The sequence below is a fragment of the Neopelma chrysocephalum genome, unplaced genomic scaffold, assembly GCF_003984885.1.
Source record: "Neopelma chrysocephalum unplaced genomic scaffold, ASM398488v2 Primary Assembly neopelma1_76, whole genome shotgun sequence".
NCBI classification, from domain to species: Eukaryota; Metazoa; Chordata; class Aves; order Passeriformes; family Pipridae; genus Neopelma; species Neopelma chrysocephalum.
This window is the reverse complement of record NW_020897737.1, coordinates 13,716,732-13,734,261: the sequence shown is the minus strand read 5'-3', so window position 1 is coordinate 13,734,261 and position 17,530 is coordinate 13,716,732. Positions and strand designations below refer to the sequence as shown.

Below are 17,530 nucleotides of genomic sequence, written 5' to 3'. Positions count from 1 at the left end.
TCCCTCTCCACAGCTCCACTTCTGATAAGTCCATCCAGATAACGAGCACCTTTAGGAATATTCCATGAGCAAAGCTCAAACACGTCTGCCTTCCCCTTGCAGTGGCAAAAGGCAGCAGCACTTCCACCAGCAACACAAGTCTGGTTTGGTGGTGGGTGGTGGGGCTTTTTTTTCTTTTTTTTTTTTCCCCAAAGGGAATTTATTGCTTTCATAAGGCAGCTTTCTGGACTGAAGTCCTCCCTTTATCTCCAGAGCCAGAACAGCTGATTGTACCCAGTAATTTTCCTGCTGGTGTCCCACGAGGGGGGGCAGCCCCACAGCTCAGTCCCAGGGGTGCCATTAGGCTGTGACTCAGCTGCCAGGACATCTTGCAAAAGTGGGGTGTGGGTTCTCGGTGCCCAAACCTGGGGGCTGCTGCTCACAGGGCACCGAGGAGCCCTGGATGTTTCTCTTAACAGCTGCACTGGCTAAAACCTGTGATCTGGTTTAGAACCTGGTCTTCTTCACAGGGTATTTCTTAACCTGCTCAGGACTGTGGTCACAGCCCGGCAGCAGGAGCAGGAGCCTCCATCCTGCTGGCAGGTGGAACTTGATCCCACACACTGCCAGCTGCTCACTGTGCCTGGTTAGCCTTTGGCCTTATGCTGAAATGGTCTTTTCTTGCACAGGTGAGCCTGGGAGCAACGCTGGCCTTTGGCCCACTGGGCTGTGATATCAGGATCCTTTTGTCCCCCCTCTGAGTGGACTGCCAAAAGGTGAAGGTGAGGCAGTGATCTGCACTTGCTGCTGGCAATGGCAGCATTTCAAGTATCACATGAGAAGATTGTGTCAGATAAAGAAGATAAAGCTGATGACAGAGCACCCTGTGTGCGTGAGGAGATACCTGAACACCAAGAGTGAAAGCAAGGAGATCATGCTGGCAGGACTGGCCCCAGCTCCAGAGGCAGGCAGAGGAAGCCCCCCTCTACCTATTTCCCCCCCTGGCCTTTCTCTGTGTCTCTCAGATGGAACAATATCCTAATGAGACTGGCCAACAGGGCCCTCAGCTCTCTGGACATGGCTGAGCAAGGGCTGACCACATAAGGAAACAGGACCAAAAAACCAAGGGATGAGTGGTTTACTCACTTGCCCAGCAGATATAAAACCACCTTCATCGTGGTTTAACCTGAGCAACTGACCAAGACACCCAGTGACAGCACAAATAAAAAGCTCTGAAGTGACACAGACATTCCCTTCGGTTCCTCCCAGCTGTTCCTGATACACAGAACAACACCCACACAACTCATGAGCTCATGCACCTTTTAATATCACAGCCTCACCACAATCCCCAGAGGACATTGCCTTCCCACAGAAACGCAGGCTGGCCCGTGCCCCTCGCATTTATTCAGGAATCTCTGTCCAACTGACCACACAGGAACTGCAGCAGTGGCACCTGAGCCCTCGCTCTGCATCCCTCCCTTCATACCCTGCTCAGAAACACCAGCATTGGTCTAAAGCCATCCATGAGAAGCAGAGGATGGGCTGGCTCACCCACAGTCCTGACGTGCCAACAGCTCTCTGATGACAGCAGGAAAGAACTGCAGAGTCTCACAGTCCACACACTGAAAGCAAGGGGTCTTCTGCAGCACACACAAATTTTACAGTCTAACACACTTATAAACTTGAACCGGCATTAAAAACGAAACAAAAACAACAACCCTAGAGTCATTCTGCAATCAAACAAGTTTTTATTGAACTCTTTATATTGTATGTTTGTGAACATTTGTGCAATAAATACAGCTCGTAGTATTGATTTTATTTTTTTTCCCAGCTCCTTAAAACATAAGAATTCTTCCCTTTGTCGTTGTGGTGTGTTGATGCTACACAGTAAGAAAGGCTGTTGGATGACAGGGATAAGGCAGCTCCTGACAGTGAGTGTTGTGTGAAATTCGTAACAGCAAGCAGAAGTTTTCAGAAATGAGCTTGGTGGGCAAATGAGACTGGTCTGGCTGCTTAGAGGAACCTCTGCTAGCCAGAGTTCTAGAGTCAGCCACAGCTTGTGCAAGAAGTGGGATATAACATTGAACAAAACTTAAACATGATCCTTAAGTCATTGCCTGATGATTGCTTGTAAAATATTGTACAGATTTTACTGGATAATTGTCTTCAGGTGAGAAAATTAAAGCATTATTGTGGAGCCAACATGAGACCAAAAGGACTGATATTCTCTTACAGTGACACACAAATACAGCATAAATTGTTAATACAAATATCCATGTGCAAAATAGTTCTCAGGTTTAGTCAGCACTTGCATAACCAGCACAGGTAAACAGGAGATGCAAGGCACCCACTTCAGAAAAAATTAATAATACAGTTCTGTTCAAGCTCTGGCCTTGAGCTTCAGGTTAAAGACTGAACAAACCACAATGTCTTTCTTGGTCCTCAGAGTATTTGAAACAAAGATGAGCCCAGTGTTAATACAGCCCTACCAAGACCAACCAGGACCAGGCCAGCAATGAGGTTCTCAGATATGCAAAAAAGCATCACACTTATAACAAGCTTTTGCAGGGGGAACTTCAGCCCTGCAGGATTCCCTGTCCCCTTCTCTTTGCTGCCTTCGTCCCTGCTATGGGTAAGAGCTCTGGAAAGTTTTTCAGTCATTCAGCAACTCCATTTATTTCCCCAATTCCTGTGGTCACACAGGGTTGCTACTGTGAATGAGAGGGGCTGGTGGCTGCCTTTTCCTCCCTGTGCCAGTGTAGAACAGGAGACAGCTCCTGTTCTTAACAAACCACATGGGCAGAGGGGAGCAGGTGGATTTCTTTGGATCCTTTGGCTTACTTGGATTGCTCCAGACTCACGTTCCCTCTGCCCTACCAGCTCTAACCACCCCTTATTTCTCAGTCCACCATACTGCCTGTTTTCATGACACTATTGAGATTGAGGTATGAACAGTAAACTAAGAAAAACAGATTTGAATCTTTACACTTCTTTCTTGCCCACTAATTGTCTGGCCCACCTCCAACTGTTTTCTTGTGGTGCTGTTCCAAAAAAAGCAACTTTGGGAACCTCCTTCTACCTCCTTCACATTTCTTGCAGAATTCAGTTAGGTTGGGACATGGAGCTTTTACAGGGAAAAGGGAAAAACCCCCAACTACTCAAGCACCTCCCTCCCTGCTGCCGTCAGCAAAGGTCAGATGGAAAATTTGGGGGGGAGGCGGGGTGAGGATCAGATAAAAGTCAGTAAAGTAAACATTCAAAAGCAGCAGTAATGCCAAAATTTAGCAGCAGTGACAGCTACGATTGCAGCAAACACTTCAGGTTGTAACATCTAGTGAAGTACTCAGGTTCTCTTTCAAGTGTGGGAATCAAAGGATGCAGTGAAAATACAAGTAATCAAAGAAATAAGTCTCTTGAGCTTCCCTGTAAATTAAGAATAGACATGGAAATGTATGTGGCAACAGTATTTGAAGTAACTGTGAAAGGGGTTTAGAAGCTCGGCTGAAATACTGATGTCTCAGGGGGTACAACTGACCACTCACAGACTCTCAACACCGAGAAAAAAGGATGCCACAAGCTCTAGAATCAAACATCCTGCCCTTAACTGCTATAAGTTATTTATGACCCCTTGTGAAGAAGCTGAAAAATACAGCTTGAAAGCTGAGTTATGAGGCTCTGCCAAGCAGCAACAGGGGTAGGACAGAGCTGTTCAGCCTAGAAAAGCTAATACAGGCTTGAAAACCATGGTTTTAATACACAGGTAACACACACTTCTGATACTCACATGAGCTCAGCTTTCCACAGTGAGAGGGAACAGTGAGAGAGAAGTCACTGCACAGCAAAAGGGGAAAAAATATTATAAAAATCAACCACACTTTACAACGAATTATTACTGAACTTGTATATTTTTAGATTTTTTAGTAGTTTATTCCAGAGCCTTGAGAAAAATAGTCTTATAACCTAGGGAAGTATATGAATTTACTTGTTAAACTACATGTTAACTCAGCAATAGCCCTAATCTGAAGGGGTAGCCAATGTCTAAGGAAATAAATTGAACAAGGGCAGAATAAACTCAGCATGGCACAAAGCCGACTTTACTATCCAACCAGCAATAGCCCCAGCCTAAATAATTGGGTTTTTTTTAACTTGAGTGGAGAGACAAGCCAAGAAAAATGTCACTCTTGCTGATCAAAAATGCTCTTCTTGGCAAAAGGCCAGTCAGAAGATGATCAGGGCAGTCTTTATGAAGGTCAAGAACAGCTACTTTTCTCCTGTCCCCAGAGGGAGACTCCATTCACTGAGAGCAGTGGCTGCACAGTTGGGGCAGCTGGTGCCAAACTGTGCCAGGGCCATGCACACAAAACATGACTGAAGAGCCCAGAGCTACAGAAACAGTGAAAAGTTTCTGTCCTACTGCACATCACTCCTGTGTACTCTTGACAATACCATTCCACACCATGTTTGGCATTCACTTCCATACTTGGCTACAGTGAATCCACCTAATGGCAGGGTTTTTCTCCTGGAATAAGGCACTATAGTGTAGGAGCACCTGAGCAAAACTTGGAAGAGTTTACAGCTCTTGCCAGATTACCTTTGGCTCTTCTAAAACAGGCACAAAAAAAGCACTTTAAGATAAATGAAAAGGTGGGGAGACAACGGGAAGATAACAGATGAAACAGTGTGATTTTAAAAAGCCTTCAGGCAAGAAGCTTGATCCTTTTAAATCTTTCCATTTATGTTTACTTATCAGGGTGCCATTGGAAAAAAAACAGGTCTGTCTTCACAGGGAAAGCTGGTGCACCATGAAAAACAAAACCACTAGTTTATGGTTGTCACTTCACTGCCATGTTTCTACTCAAACTAGTTTTTCCTCAGAATAGATGGTTGAAGAAAGTCTCAGCTGCAACCCCCAGGATTTCCTCTTGTTTTACACTGATGCCACCAAAAGGGAAACCCTCCTTTTTTTATCCCCATGCCCCAGGTCCCACTTTTGTCTCCACACAGGCAATATCTACCTTAACCCCTCTGCATGGAGAAATTATCTGAAACTTTCCAGAGCTCTCTTGGGCATCTGCTTCATTAACTCTTTATTTCAACACATTTTATGAGTCTGAAACAATCTTTTCGGAAGCCAGACTTTAGACATAACAAGGAACATACCAGTTAACTTAGGCAACATTTTTTACACACACATATATATAGATATATGTATATATATAGGTAAAAAAATAAAATTGTCTTGATAAGAAACATTGTGTAAGCTGATTAAGAAACAAGTCCCCGGAAGCTGTGCAATACAGCAAGAGACATTGGCTGTAGAGATGACACCAGGATAGCTCACTGCTTATTTTCAGAATTTAAAAAAAAAACAAACCACACAACAAAAAACACCCTAAGACCATTCTACTCAAGGCCATTCTACTAAAGAAATAAACCTGATTCCTTGTTGGAGATTGCAAAACGTTGGTGAAGAGGCTCCACGTCGCCGCTCGGCTTTAGTTGGATTTCCTCTCCCGCTCCCGTGCGGTCACAAAGTTCAGCAGGTCAATGGCTGTGACGATGCCAAACACCATTTGCCTCTTGCTGGAGGAGCCATCAGTGTGATCTGCACGGAAACAAATGGAATTCTGGCTTTTAGCAGGCACAAACCCACATATCCCACTTGGTTTTAATGGCACGGCTTGTAAAGGCAGGAGCCAAACCATCCCAGCTCCACGTGGCAGGGCCTGGAGCTGGTGATCACTGGGGACCCTGGAACACAGGGGGAACACAAAGGGCATCTTGGCCAACAGTCACAGAGGAAGTGACAAGGATTTTCAGTTCAGAAGGGCTCTCAACAAAACTGCAACATTATGGAAGGAAGGATAAGGGGCCACCAGATTTTCTCTTTCTGACATGAAAATTCAAACCACACCCTCTGTTATAAAGTGTATTTTCCTCATACATTAGTTTCTGTGGCTCTACTTGAAACAGCTGCAAGTGACATTATCCCAGTGGAACCAGGGGCCACTTGAATGGCCCAAAGGAGTCACATTTTGAGGAGGAAATGTGACACTGCCATCTCTGTGTGCTGCTGTCAAATACAGAACCAGTACAAAGATAACAATACAACATTTTAGCAATTATATCGAAAAAACTTAGTAACCATTTAATCTTTGCTGCATTGAGAGCACAGATGGAAGTGATTTTTTTTCATTTTGAGCATAAGCCTTTGACCTGGGAACAAAGTGGCCACATGACCTCTGGCCCTTTAACTACGGTCCAAGTTCTCTGTTTCTAAAGTCTGGCTGTACTGAGATGTTTAGTCTACTTTACACTCAGTTTGTTCAGCCAGCTGGATTGTCCTGGGCTTTACATTTACTCAGTCTCTGTTCCACTGCAAGCTTCCAGTGAGATTTTAGATTTATAAATAGTCAGCACAGAGCCAAGAGCACATCCTTATGGAGATTATCAGGAACAACTCCAAATTTGATGTCTATTCTTCTCACAGTTATAATTGAGATAGCTATCAGATAAATTTATCTGGTGAGTCTTAATGTTGTTTTTAGTCTAGTTTCTCAGAGTTTGTAATTTTACAGGTTGTCTGCCTCAAGCAAAATGAAACAGGAAAAAATATTATTCGCACATAACAGTGATATACCCCCAGCTTATGAAGATTTATTTAGTCATTTCCAGTTCATAAAGAAGGCAGTGTAAGGAGTTTTGAGAAGGATGAAGAAAAGTAGAGTTTGGAGGGTAAACATCAAGTGAAGTTAGTTTAAATAAAATAAACAGGAAAAAGAAATATTTTTGAGACAGTGATGTCAGCGTCAACATCGAGATCTTACCAACTTTTATGAAGTTGTAGTAATTCTTTTGCTTTAGAAAGACAAAAAATTGGAGAGTAGTTAACCTAGCAACCACAGAATTAAAGAGCTACTGTCTTACTAAACACAGAATGGTTTGGGTTGGAAGGGATCCTTAAAGATCAACTAGTTCCAAGCCCCCTGCCATGGGCAGGGACACCTTCCACTAGACCAGGTTGCTCTGAGTCCCATCCAGCCTGGCCTTGAACACTTCCAGGGATGGAAGTTAGTGTTAGTAGAACACAGTTAAGGAGAGGGAAGGAGGATTTGGCTTTTTCAGATCTTGTTTACTCATTCACACTCGCTTCTTGTCACCACTCAAAGATTCCCTCTCACAAGGAACAAGTACATTGTACTTACATTGAATTTGCTCATGAACCACTAGAGCAAAGTGGTCTATTTCCAGGATATGAGAGAGTTTCCCCAAGTTGTCTTTCAGGTTAATCTGAGGAGAGAGATACCAAGCTTAAATAAAACAGTCCTTTCTATGTTTAGTGGTTGATAAAACCCACATACTTCGTGCAGAACTAAAACCAATACATCAGCATTTGTTACTGCTCTCATCTGAAGTATTGTAAAACGCCAACAAATCAAGGCCAACTTAAAAGATCAGTTTTCTTTGTTTCTAATTTCCAAGAAAACAAAGTACTATATGAGGTTACTCACTCCAATTCTGTAAACATAATGAATACACTGAATATCTGAAAAAAATGTCAATAATAGAAGAAGGTCAGGTGTTCCACATGTCTTAACAGAAGAAGTTACTATAAAACTCTTTATACTTGGTGATTTTCTTCCAGCAAGACTGGGAAAAAGTGAATGAATCAGGCTGCAAATCATTGTGGAAGTGAACACAATCTTCAAAGGCAGCAGGTGAAAAGCCCAAACAAGCCAAAAACAAAACCAAAGGTGAAAGACTGCTGAGCTAACATTGTATTCAGGTGCAAATCAAGGAACTGAGAGTTAAGAATTCAATTTTAGTGAAGTTCAACTTTGCTAAGACTGAACAAGAAAGCACCCTATGTTGACCCTCCAGAAATAAAGATACTTCTGAATCACTTCACTAATCACCTCCTGCAAACATTTAAAAAACTACATAAAACTGTTCTTAATATGATTTAACAAATTAAGCAGCAGCCACAGGTCCATTACCCAGGTGACTCTCCCCAGGTCCATGCAGCACCCACCACCCGACATATTTTTATTAAAGGGGATTAAAGGAATTCACACCAAGGAAAAGTCTTATGCTGCAGATTCAAAAGGCCTTCAAGAGTGGGCTCAGCTTGTGAGCGAGGAATAAATGCCACAGCTGGGCTGCACTGGAACACACAGCTCTGTCTCCATAGTGGGAGTTCAAAGATATCAAAAGGATTCCCAGAGTTTAAGGGACTAGCAGGCTGTAGTGCAGAGTGAGGCACCAATCCCTAAACTTGGATTTTGGTGGGAAATCTGGATTTACTGCCACATGGAGTCACCTATCAGTCACCACCACTGACAAAGTTTTGCCAAATGTACGTGCAAAGCCCAACTTTCAAACCCGGGTTCAAAGCTCACTGAAGGGGTAGAGCCCCTTGCCATCAGATTGTGTATCATTCATAGGGCTGTTTTTAGGGATTGGGCAGGCTCAAGGAAACCAGGATAAGCAGCCCCTTGGCAGCACTGGGACAACTATGAACACATAAATATGTTTTGAGATGCTTAATGGATATTTAACAGAACCCCCACGGAGTTTTCACCTGTCTCACTAGTGCTCATTCAAGCTCCCTAAACATTTTACCACAAGTTTTCCCACATTTAGGCATTTTTTAAAAACTTACTAAGTCTTTAGGGCAATGAGTCTACACACATGGTACTACACTACACCATGGAACTAACATCTGACTCCTCAAGGATGCTCCTCCTCTCCACCAGCAAACAGAACTTGTTTGGATTGGCAAATTATCCTGTGACTGGTGCTTCAAATTCCCAGAGCACTATCCTACCAGGGACTTCAAAAAAGCTATAACCATTCCTTTTCCATTCTAGGAGATTGCCACAAAATAATTGTGGTGATTCTATCAAAGAAAGCTTCCTGCATTATAGAATCCACAGAATGGTTCGGGTTGGAAGGGGCTTTAAAGATCATCCAGTTCCAACCCCCCTGCCACAGGCAGGGACATCTTCCACTAGCCCAGGTTGCTCAGAGCTCCATCCAGCCTGTTCTTGACCAGCTTCAGGGATGGGGAGTCCACAACCTCTCTGGGCAATCTAAAAAAGCTGGAAGATACCAAAAGATACCTCTGCCTTGGTAGGCTGAGCCTACCTCTTATTCATGCAAGCTGTGGTATCCTATGTGGGGATATGAGAAGTCATTTCAGTGGCACAGATGATCTGTTTTCCCAATTTCACCAGTAAACAAGCCAAATAACCTTGACTAAAGTGGTAAGAAAAGCAAAACCCACAGTATTTCTGAGGTTATGTGCATTTAACCACGTTTCTCCACCAAACCATCAACTCAAACAGAAAAACGACCCACGAATGAGGCTTCCAGTTAGCATGTTAGCAATACCACTGCTTGTGTCACTCCCCTTCCATCCTCCACCAAGAAAATACCAGAACTGAAGGGAAAAGAAATGGTTAAGCTGTTCTTTACTGAAGAAGCACGAGAAACTTCAAGCTGCCCACGGCAAAGGCCACAACCTCAGACGTGCAGAGAACTGGCTGGTGCAGCCAACACCAGCGTAGCCACAGAAACAATCGCACACCACCAGCCACAGAAACTCTTACGGTGTCCAAGGGAGGGAGAACATGAACTAAGCAGTTGTGTTACGCACCACATATCCACATGATGCTTGATTATCTGCCTGGGAAGGAAAAAATGAATTTACATGTGTCCATAAAGAACCAGCATCCTTGCTCAGCCAAAGGGACCTGGTGGCTCACGGGCTGAACAGAAGCATTACACACACTTCCAGAATACAGCACTTCATCTACTTTGAGACAGCGTTCAAACTTAAAACCTGGTGAAAACTAAGTCAAGAACTCCATGTTAAAACTAAAATTCTTTCCTGCAAAAGAATCAAAGCAACAATAACACTACTTATATATTTTAGGAGAGCGCCCATACAGCCAGGAAGTTGTGCTACCACAGAATCACAGAATGGTTTGGGTTGGAAGGAACCTAGAGATCAACCAGTTCCAACCCCCCTGCCATGGGCAGGGACACCTTCCACTAGACCAGGTTGATCTGAGTCCCATCCAGCCTGGCCTTGAACAATTCCAGGGATGGGGCAGCCACAGTTTCTCTGGGAAACCTGTGCCAGGGCCTCAACACCCACCACACTGGATGGACTAACACCAAAATTCACATATCTTGACAATATCAGCTTTCAGCAGCTAACCCCTGCTTCAGCAAGGCACTTGATACATAAAACATTGTTTATTTTCAGCAGATGCAAAAATTATTTAGCTGAGCTGCTTCAACATCTCCCTGGCTCTTCCCCTGGATAGTTACACGTTGCCCACATTTGTGCTGGGGTTTTTGGGGCAGGAGGAAAGGACAGACACGCTGGAAGAAAGCCTGATGAAGTAATGGAACAGCACAATATAGCCACAACACAAACCTAGGAGCTACTGAGTGATCTAGGATAGGGTTTAGAGCACATCTGTGCTCAATAACAGCTGCTCTGTATGGTCCCAGGTGAACCTTACCCAAACATGATGCCACTGAGGTGTTGGGACACCTACTCCAGTACTTCAAACCAGAGAACTAAGAGCTGCACAATATATCTGCCTACCTGTTGAAATTGCTTGTAGATTACTTTTCTGACTTCATCAGAAGGCTGAACTTTTCCAGCAAGCAGTGAGGAGAGCATGTTACCCAGGGTAACCATGCCCAAAATCACCCTGGGGAGGGAGAGAAAAGACAGGGCTAAGCAACACAAAAGCCTCAGGTGTTCCTGTAGATAAAAGCATCCGCTCTCAGCCAACCTGGAGAAGTCAGTTCGGTTACTTCATGGTAATAATGCAACATTATTGATGCTATACTTGGATTCTGTGTCTCTGCAGGAGACAGAGTCCAGTTCTCAGAAGTTCTGGAGATGCACACACAAGTCAGTGGGTGCTGTGGGTGTCTGGCCCTTCTGAGCATCTCTGTATCTCTGCTCCTTGTAACTGCAGAGCTTCCTGCAGTCTCAGGGAGCTTTTGAAAAGCACCAACTACTTCACTGTTTTACACCCTCCTCTGTCCTTTTGAAAGGTGTGACAGCAGACACATGCTCACCCCAGTTTTGCTCATTCCCCTTCTCCCTACAAGGATCTACAATAATTCATTCCTTGATTTAGCACTGCAGTTGGACAGTAATTGAGCAACTCTTCATTATTCAGCCTGTCTACAGGAGACCTACAGGGTAATAAGGCACATTCCAGCTTGCTGGGGACACCCTGGGTTATAGGGGTAACTACAGCATTGCACTATAACAGTGTTCCAAAGAAACTGGGTGAACCCTGCGGTGGAGGTGGGTAAGTTTGGGTTTTGTTGTTTTAAACAAGAATTTTTTTTGGTTTGTTAAGTTAAACAGTTGTTATTTAGAAAAACCTAATTGCACTATCCTGCAGAGACACACTGAGTAACAGTATCATAATAATCATTAGAGTTATGTGAAGAGCAGAACAATCCTGGCATGACAACATACCAAGTCCAGCATTGGTGTGTTTAAGTAACATTTCTGAACTGTGTTACTAGAACTGAAAAAAAGATGAGTGAGAGGATATTATACTTCCAGCAAGCACTTAAAAGACATCCCTTGAGACCTGGTGAGGGAAGTGATACATATGGACGAATAGTGATATATGTGGACATACCCAGATTCATCAACAACTGGTACCTGGTCGAATCCCTTCTCCCGGAGAATTTCGACAGTCTTTGCACAGGTAACAGTTGGAAGCACTGTCAGGGGAGCAGAGAGGCTCAGTTCCTGAACACTGATGTTCCACCACCTGGGGATGAAATAAAAAAAACAAACCCGTGCAAGATTTATGGAGAGAACAGAACCAGCTCTTCATGTACAGTGGCCTCCAACACCACAGGAATGACAAAAGGGAGCAAGGAAGGATTCAGCCAGAGACAATAAAGCTTCAAGGTTCTAAAGTTTTATCCCCAGTATCAGAAAGTCACTGAAGTGTGAGAAGGCTCGAAGACCGAAACTCTTTCCTTCATTTCATCGACTTTCTAGGATTAGACACTTAGTGGAGAGAACTAATCCCCCCAGTTTCAATATTTATATCTTACACAGAAAATTCTGTGCTCCTACTGAAAGATCTACCCATATTTACAGTCATTATAGGCAACAATTTAGGGAAGATTCCCTTCCACCTCTGCAGACTTGCAGTCCTTTGCACTCAATAACTCTGATCTCGGAAGGGTTCTTTGGATACTACTTTTTTTAAAATTTTTTTCCAGATTAAAAAAAGTCATTAAGTACCAAATTTTCTTCTGCTGCCATGCAACTCAAAGAAAAATGTCAACTAATTCAGGCAGATTTGATTAATAGCTGCAATTATACAACAAGGCAATGAAAGATTAGCTAAATAAAAGGAGTAGTGTAAATTGAAATGAGCTTTGAATTAACAACTGCCATAAACTCGATTGAATAGACTCATGAAAATCCAAATGGATCTGACAGGTTTACCAGGGTTTGTTGCCAAGGTCCTCTTCTTTCATGAACCCTTTCTGAATCATCCATTTGTCACTCAAAAACTTGGACCTGGAAAATCATCAGGAAGTGAAAAGCTCATTAGCAGGTTGAACATCTGACAGCAAACACAGGCAACTGTTTACAGCTCACTACCACTAACAAATAAAGTGTAATTGAAAACAGACCATCATTTGCTATCCAAGCTTACCAGCCAAGGACATGAAGGAAAATATTCATAGGAAGAAAAAGGAATCCCATACATCAGTCCCTTGCAGTACAATAGAGACACAGCCTGGAATGGAGATGTGCCAGGCAAGGTCTGTCTGCAGCTTCTAGTTGTTTCTAGTTTCTAGTATTGAGTTGGATGCAACAGAAATCAGGAAACACAGCTAAAAATACCACAGTTTGGGATATGCTTCAATGCAGTAGGAGAAAAACTTCTCAGCAGAACTCAAAACCTTCATACTTCCACCTACAAACTCACCCTGACAGTGGCTGCTGCTGCAGGAGTGCTGGGTTCTGCTGTGGGCACAGGGATGGGATAATACCAGTGGCCCCCCATAAATAACACAGTGAAACCAAGTCCTTTCCTCTGAAAGATGCTAACCAGTGATGACTATCTACTGAAATCAGAGCTCAGCTTTCAAAGGGAAAATGTCTACTCCATGTCAGGCCCTTTTTAGATACCTTGGAACTTGTGCCCCAAACACATTCCTGGGTGATACATTAAATAGGTATCCAAATTGTCACTGCTGTAAGGAGGTCTGAGGGACTGCCTCACCCCTTTCCCAGGGAGAAAACCAGCAGGCTCTTACATGTAGTTCCTGATAGAGTCAGGGAAGATGACAACACAGCGCTGACCCTCCTTCAGCTCCTTGGCTGCCTTCACAGCCACAGACATGGCACTGCCTGAGCTGCCACCTGCCAAAACACAGAGCAGAGGCAGAACTGTCAAGCAATTAGTGAAATGAGAATGATCAAAAGAGAGGAGGAGAGAGAGACAGTGAGATGAGCCCAGAGTGAGGAAGTCAAGTTCCGAGGTGGAAGGAGGTCTCTCTGATCTGCACAAGGCTTCAGCCTCCCACAGAGAAACCCAAAGGATCCACATCTGCTCTTACCACACAGCAGCCCCTCCTCTCGGATCAGCATGCGAGCTAAAGCAAAGGACTCCTCATCATTGCTCTTGTACCACTGGTCCACTGTCTGGGAAGGGGCAGGAAGACAGAAACAGAGGGCTGTTTAAATGAGGAGGGACAGGGGAACTACACAACCAGCGTGAATTCAACCCATGCTCTTTGAGGTAACAGCTGCCCTACTGAGCCACATGCCTGGGTTTCCATCCTCCAAATGCCAAGTGGGGTTTTTTTTGCCAAGGTAAGAGGATCACACCAGTACAGCAGGCTCCTTACTGGAACCTCACTGTGGGAACAGGCTGCTGTGAGTCAGCCACGGAGAGCATCAGCTTCTTCCCCTCCTGGAGGGCTTCCCAGGGACACAGGCTCTGCTCAAGATGCTGTCATACCCCTTTGTCCAGGAGGGGTTGGGTGCTTTACTGGAGACTTTTTCTTTATTGGTTAGTTGGTGTTTTTTTGTTGTTTGTGGGTTTTTTTGTTGTGCGTGTTTTTTTGTGGTATGTTTTGTTTGGTTTTTTTTTTTAAATGTAAAAATAAATTTGTTCTAGGAAAACGTTATCTACTCACAGCCTTTTCACCTGGCATTGTAAAACAAACATTCTGAGGACTGCTTCTGCTGATGGAGAGAACAGGAATAGTTCTGTCTCCTAGCCCTCCCATTTCACCCCAAAGGAATACTTCCCCAGGTTTTTCCCCCCGCCTTTCACCTCACTCCTGCATCCCACCAGAGGGCAAAGGGCAGTAAAACCAAGCAGCACGACTTACAGATCTATCCAACACCGTGGGGACAAAATCATATCCAATTCCTTCCACTTCATACGTTGTCTTGTCAGTCTTGTTCAGTGATTCTGGTGCAGCAAGGATGGAGCCTTCAGGATCCACACCTATGATCTGGAGAAGCAGTTTCCACTCAGGCCACTGTGACACACTGCTTGTGGGGACACAGCACGTGTGAGCACTGGCCTTGTTGCAGCTGCTGGTGGCACACTCAGCCAAGCCAACAGCAACCTGGTCTCCTACTCATTTTTCTGGCAAAATTCACCTCCCCTGAGAGCAAAATGCTTTGCTGCTTCTGGCAACCCACCCCATCTCTTCAGGATGTGTGGACACTGAGGGGCACCACTTGCTCTGTGTGGGTTTTGCTTGTTTTAAACAGAAGACAGGGTTTCCCCAAGACAAGATTGTCCTCATTCACATGTCAGGCATCATTACAGCCAAGACATTTTGGGCCAAGTGTAAGTAGATCAGTTTTATTTTCTTTATCACTCCCTGCCTATGTAGGAAAATGTTCACGATGGAAGCAGGATACCAAGTTCTGTGAGGAAATCTTTGCAGAGACAATTACATGACGTAAAACCTCAGCAGCTCCAAAAAAGTTAGTGATGGCACAGTCAGAGAGGAAACACAAGGCTGCAGAACACAAACTGGAGAGGGAAGTTTCTCAGACACCCCATGAAGGGATCTGAGGGCCAGTTTTCACCTGCTGAGCCAAACCCGAACTCTGGTCACCACTGAGACCAGAGGATTTCAGACAGTCTGAAAACCTTTGTTCTTTGTTCTCAGAACTACCTTCTAGCTGAGAACACAGAGGGGCTTCCCACAGAGATCCAGGGCAGGCTTGCAAGGAATGAGATGTGCCAAGCAGAGCAGTCTGAGGTTGACCCCACTGAAGAGAAATGCATGAGGTTTGTCACTTACTTTGCACCCTGGACACTTCTCCTTTAGCTTTCTGGAGATGCCAGTGATAGTCCCTCCTGTGCCAGCCGTAGCCACCAGCATGTCTACCTTTCCTGTTTGAGGGTGAGGGATAGAAGGCAGTTGTGAAACCTCCAACAGAATGACAGATCAAAACCCCACTTACACGTAAGTATGGACTTTTTTCAACAAAGATGCAGAAAGTGGCTGAAAAGGGCAAGATAAGGCCCTTTGCTTCCCAAGAGCTGTTATGACACCTGCCCTGAGCCCACATTGCTCAATCCTCATTTACTCCAACAAGGGTTTTGAAATGTCCATCCGGAGGCCTGGTCAGGCACCAACTTGTGGCTCCTTGGACACAGCTGGAGGTGGCCCATGAAGCTGACAGCTGCAGTTTTCCTGTTACTGTATTTACTGATACACATATTTCATTCTCTAATTTAAACCAAGCAGCCCATTATATTAGTTAATTAGCTGAGTAGTGCCAAGAGCATGGGTTAGGCATCCATGGAGAGAATGGTTAACACAACTACTTGCTCGTTTTCCAGTGAAAAAGACTGTTTGGTCACTGGCACTCAGAGTGAGTGTGGATATATTTTATCCCTCTGTCACCACCTACAGTTTCCCTGGTGCATCCACATGACAGCTTTGTTAATTCAAAAATAAAATTAAATTTTTAAAAGGTCACCAACTCACACACGAAAACAAATGCTTACCAGCCAAGAGAATAACACCCCACCAAGCAGGGGCAACTGAACAGTGCCTGCCCTGTGAGGGAAAGTAAATACAAACAAGAAGTCTAAAGCTGGAACTCATCTGGACTCCCAATTTGTGGGATGGCAGCTTGTTAAAGTGCACTCATTTAAACTCAAAGTTTGTCACAGAAAGACAAGCCAAATCCTCTGAACAGTCAGAGTTTTAGGAGGGAGGAGAACCCTTCACATGGTCCCCACCTTAATGAGAAGCAAATTTAATAGCTGATTTTCTTATGAGAGGGTCCCATCAGAAAGTGTACTGTATAACATTTTTATAAGGCAGGTCAGTAGCCTCCCATATGACTTAATTCTACCACCTATGGAAATGCCCCCAGGGTAGACTGCAGCATCACATGGAATGTCTCCAACAGCTCTCAAACCACCTCCTCAGCTGGGTGAGTGAGCCCAGCAGAAGCTCTGTGCTGCCACAGCTCAGGCCCTGCTGGTTCTCCAGCTCAGCTGCCCAGCACTAAGATGGAAGAGATCCCTAAAGAGTGAGAGGGTCCTACTGGTGACAACTGCCACACAGGGCAGTTTGTGCTCCTGAGGACCCCTAAGTGAAGAATCTTCCAATGTATTGGAGCATTTGGTCTGGGAATGTTAAAATACCTATTTCCATACTTGAGATCAGAGAAAAACCACCCTATTTCACAGCAGTCTACCTATGCCTTCTTTTTTTAATAAGGTATCTTAAGCATCACTGCTTCCTCCACCTGAACACAAGCAGAGGAATCTAAAAATCAAAGAATTCTTCTTTAATGGAAAAAAAAATCATTACTGTGACTACTGAAATAAGGTAACTCTCCAATGACACACAGCATAGGTATGGGATTTGCTGTGCCAAAATCCATGTATTTCTCATCCAGCCGAGGTCTCATTCTCCAAGAACGTAACAATAAAACTACCAGGGACTGGTTGTGGAGGGGATTAGCAGTAGGGCAGACATACCATCACACTGCTGCAGGATCTCCTCAGCTGTGGTGTCATAGTGTGTCAAGGGGTTGCTGGGATTCCGGTACTAAATGGAAAGACAGAACAGACGTGAAGACAAAAATTCACATCGTGAGGCATTTCAAGAACGTGTCAAACAATCTCCAAGCCCCACAGCAGCGACATACACTCTTTGCAGACTGTTTCCTTATCTATTACCTGGACCAAGGCCCGAGGGGAAATACAGCCTTCCTAATTTGTGACTTAATTTAAGAGCAGTTCTAAGGTGCCAGCATCCCCCAATGATCAGTCTTGTTTGTGGGACAGCTACTTTTAGCAACGTGACTCCTGTGTCCATTCTTCCACACAGGCTTGCCAACTCAGTGGGAAAAGACATCCTTAAGTGTTGCAGTTTTGGCAAACACTGGCTCATTGCTGCTCTCTAGTGACTACAAAAACTTGCTGGCCTGGAGCACAGCGGTTGCTCAGCTACAGATCTGGGGCATCTTCTCCTCCAG

At 44.4% G+C, this 17,530-nt stretch overlaps 1 protein-coding gene across 3 annotated transcripts in view; it reads right to left on the bottom strand.

Annotated features, from left to right (window-relative positions):
- Positions 1-1,704: 1,704 nt before the first annotated feature.
- Positions 1,705-17,530, bottom strand: part of LOC113970261 (cystathionine beta-synthase-like) — a 28,978-nt gene continuing 13,152 nt past the window's right edge. The window contains exons 8-17 of one of the 3 annotated variants that reach the window (XM_027688990.1): positions 17,031-17,100; positions 15,331-15,422; positions 14,398-14,523; positions 13,618-13,702; positions 13,315-13,420; positions 12,494-12,568; positions 11,690-11,801; positions 10,601-10,762; positions 7,185-7,269; positions 1,705-5,584 (exon numbers count right to left, since the gene is read on the bottom strand). In XM_027688990.1, coding sequence (XP_027544791.1) covers positions 5,475-5,584; positions 7,185-7,269; positions 10,601-10,762; positions 11,690-11,801; positions 12,494-12,568; positions 13,315-13,420; positions 13,618-13,702; positions 14,398-14,523; positions 15,331-15,422; positions 17,031-17,100 — 1,023 coding nt within the window. In that variant the 3' untranslated portion in view covers positions 1,705-5,474. Of the gene's footprint in view, positions 5,585-7,184; positions 7,270-10,600; positions 10,763-11,666; positions 11,802-12,493; positions 12,569-13,314; positions 13,421-13,617; positions 13,703-14,397; positions 14,524-15,330; positions 15,423-17,030; positions 17,101-17,530 lie in introns of those variants that run through there. The other 2 variants (XM_027688991.1, XR_003535100.1) reach the window with 2 other exon arrangements.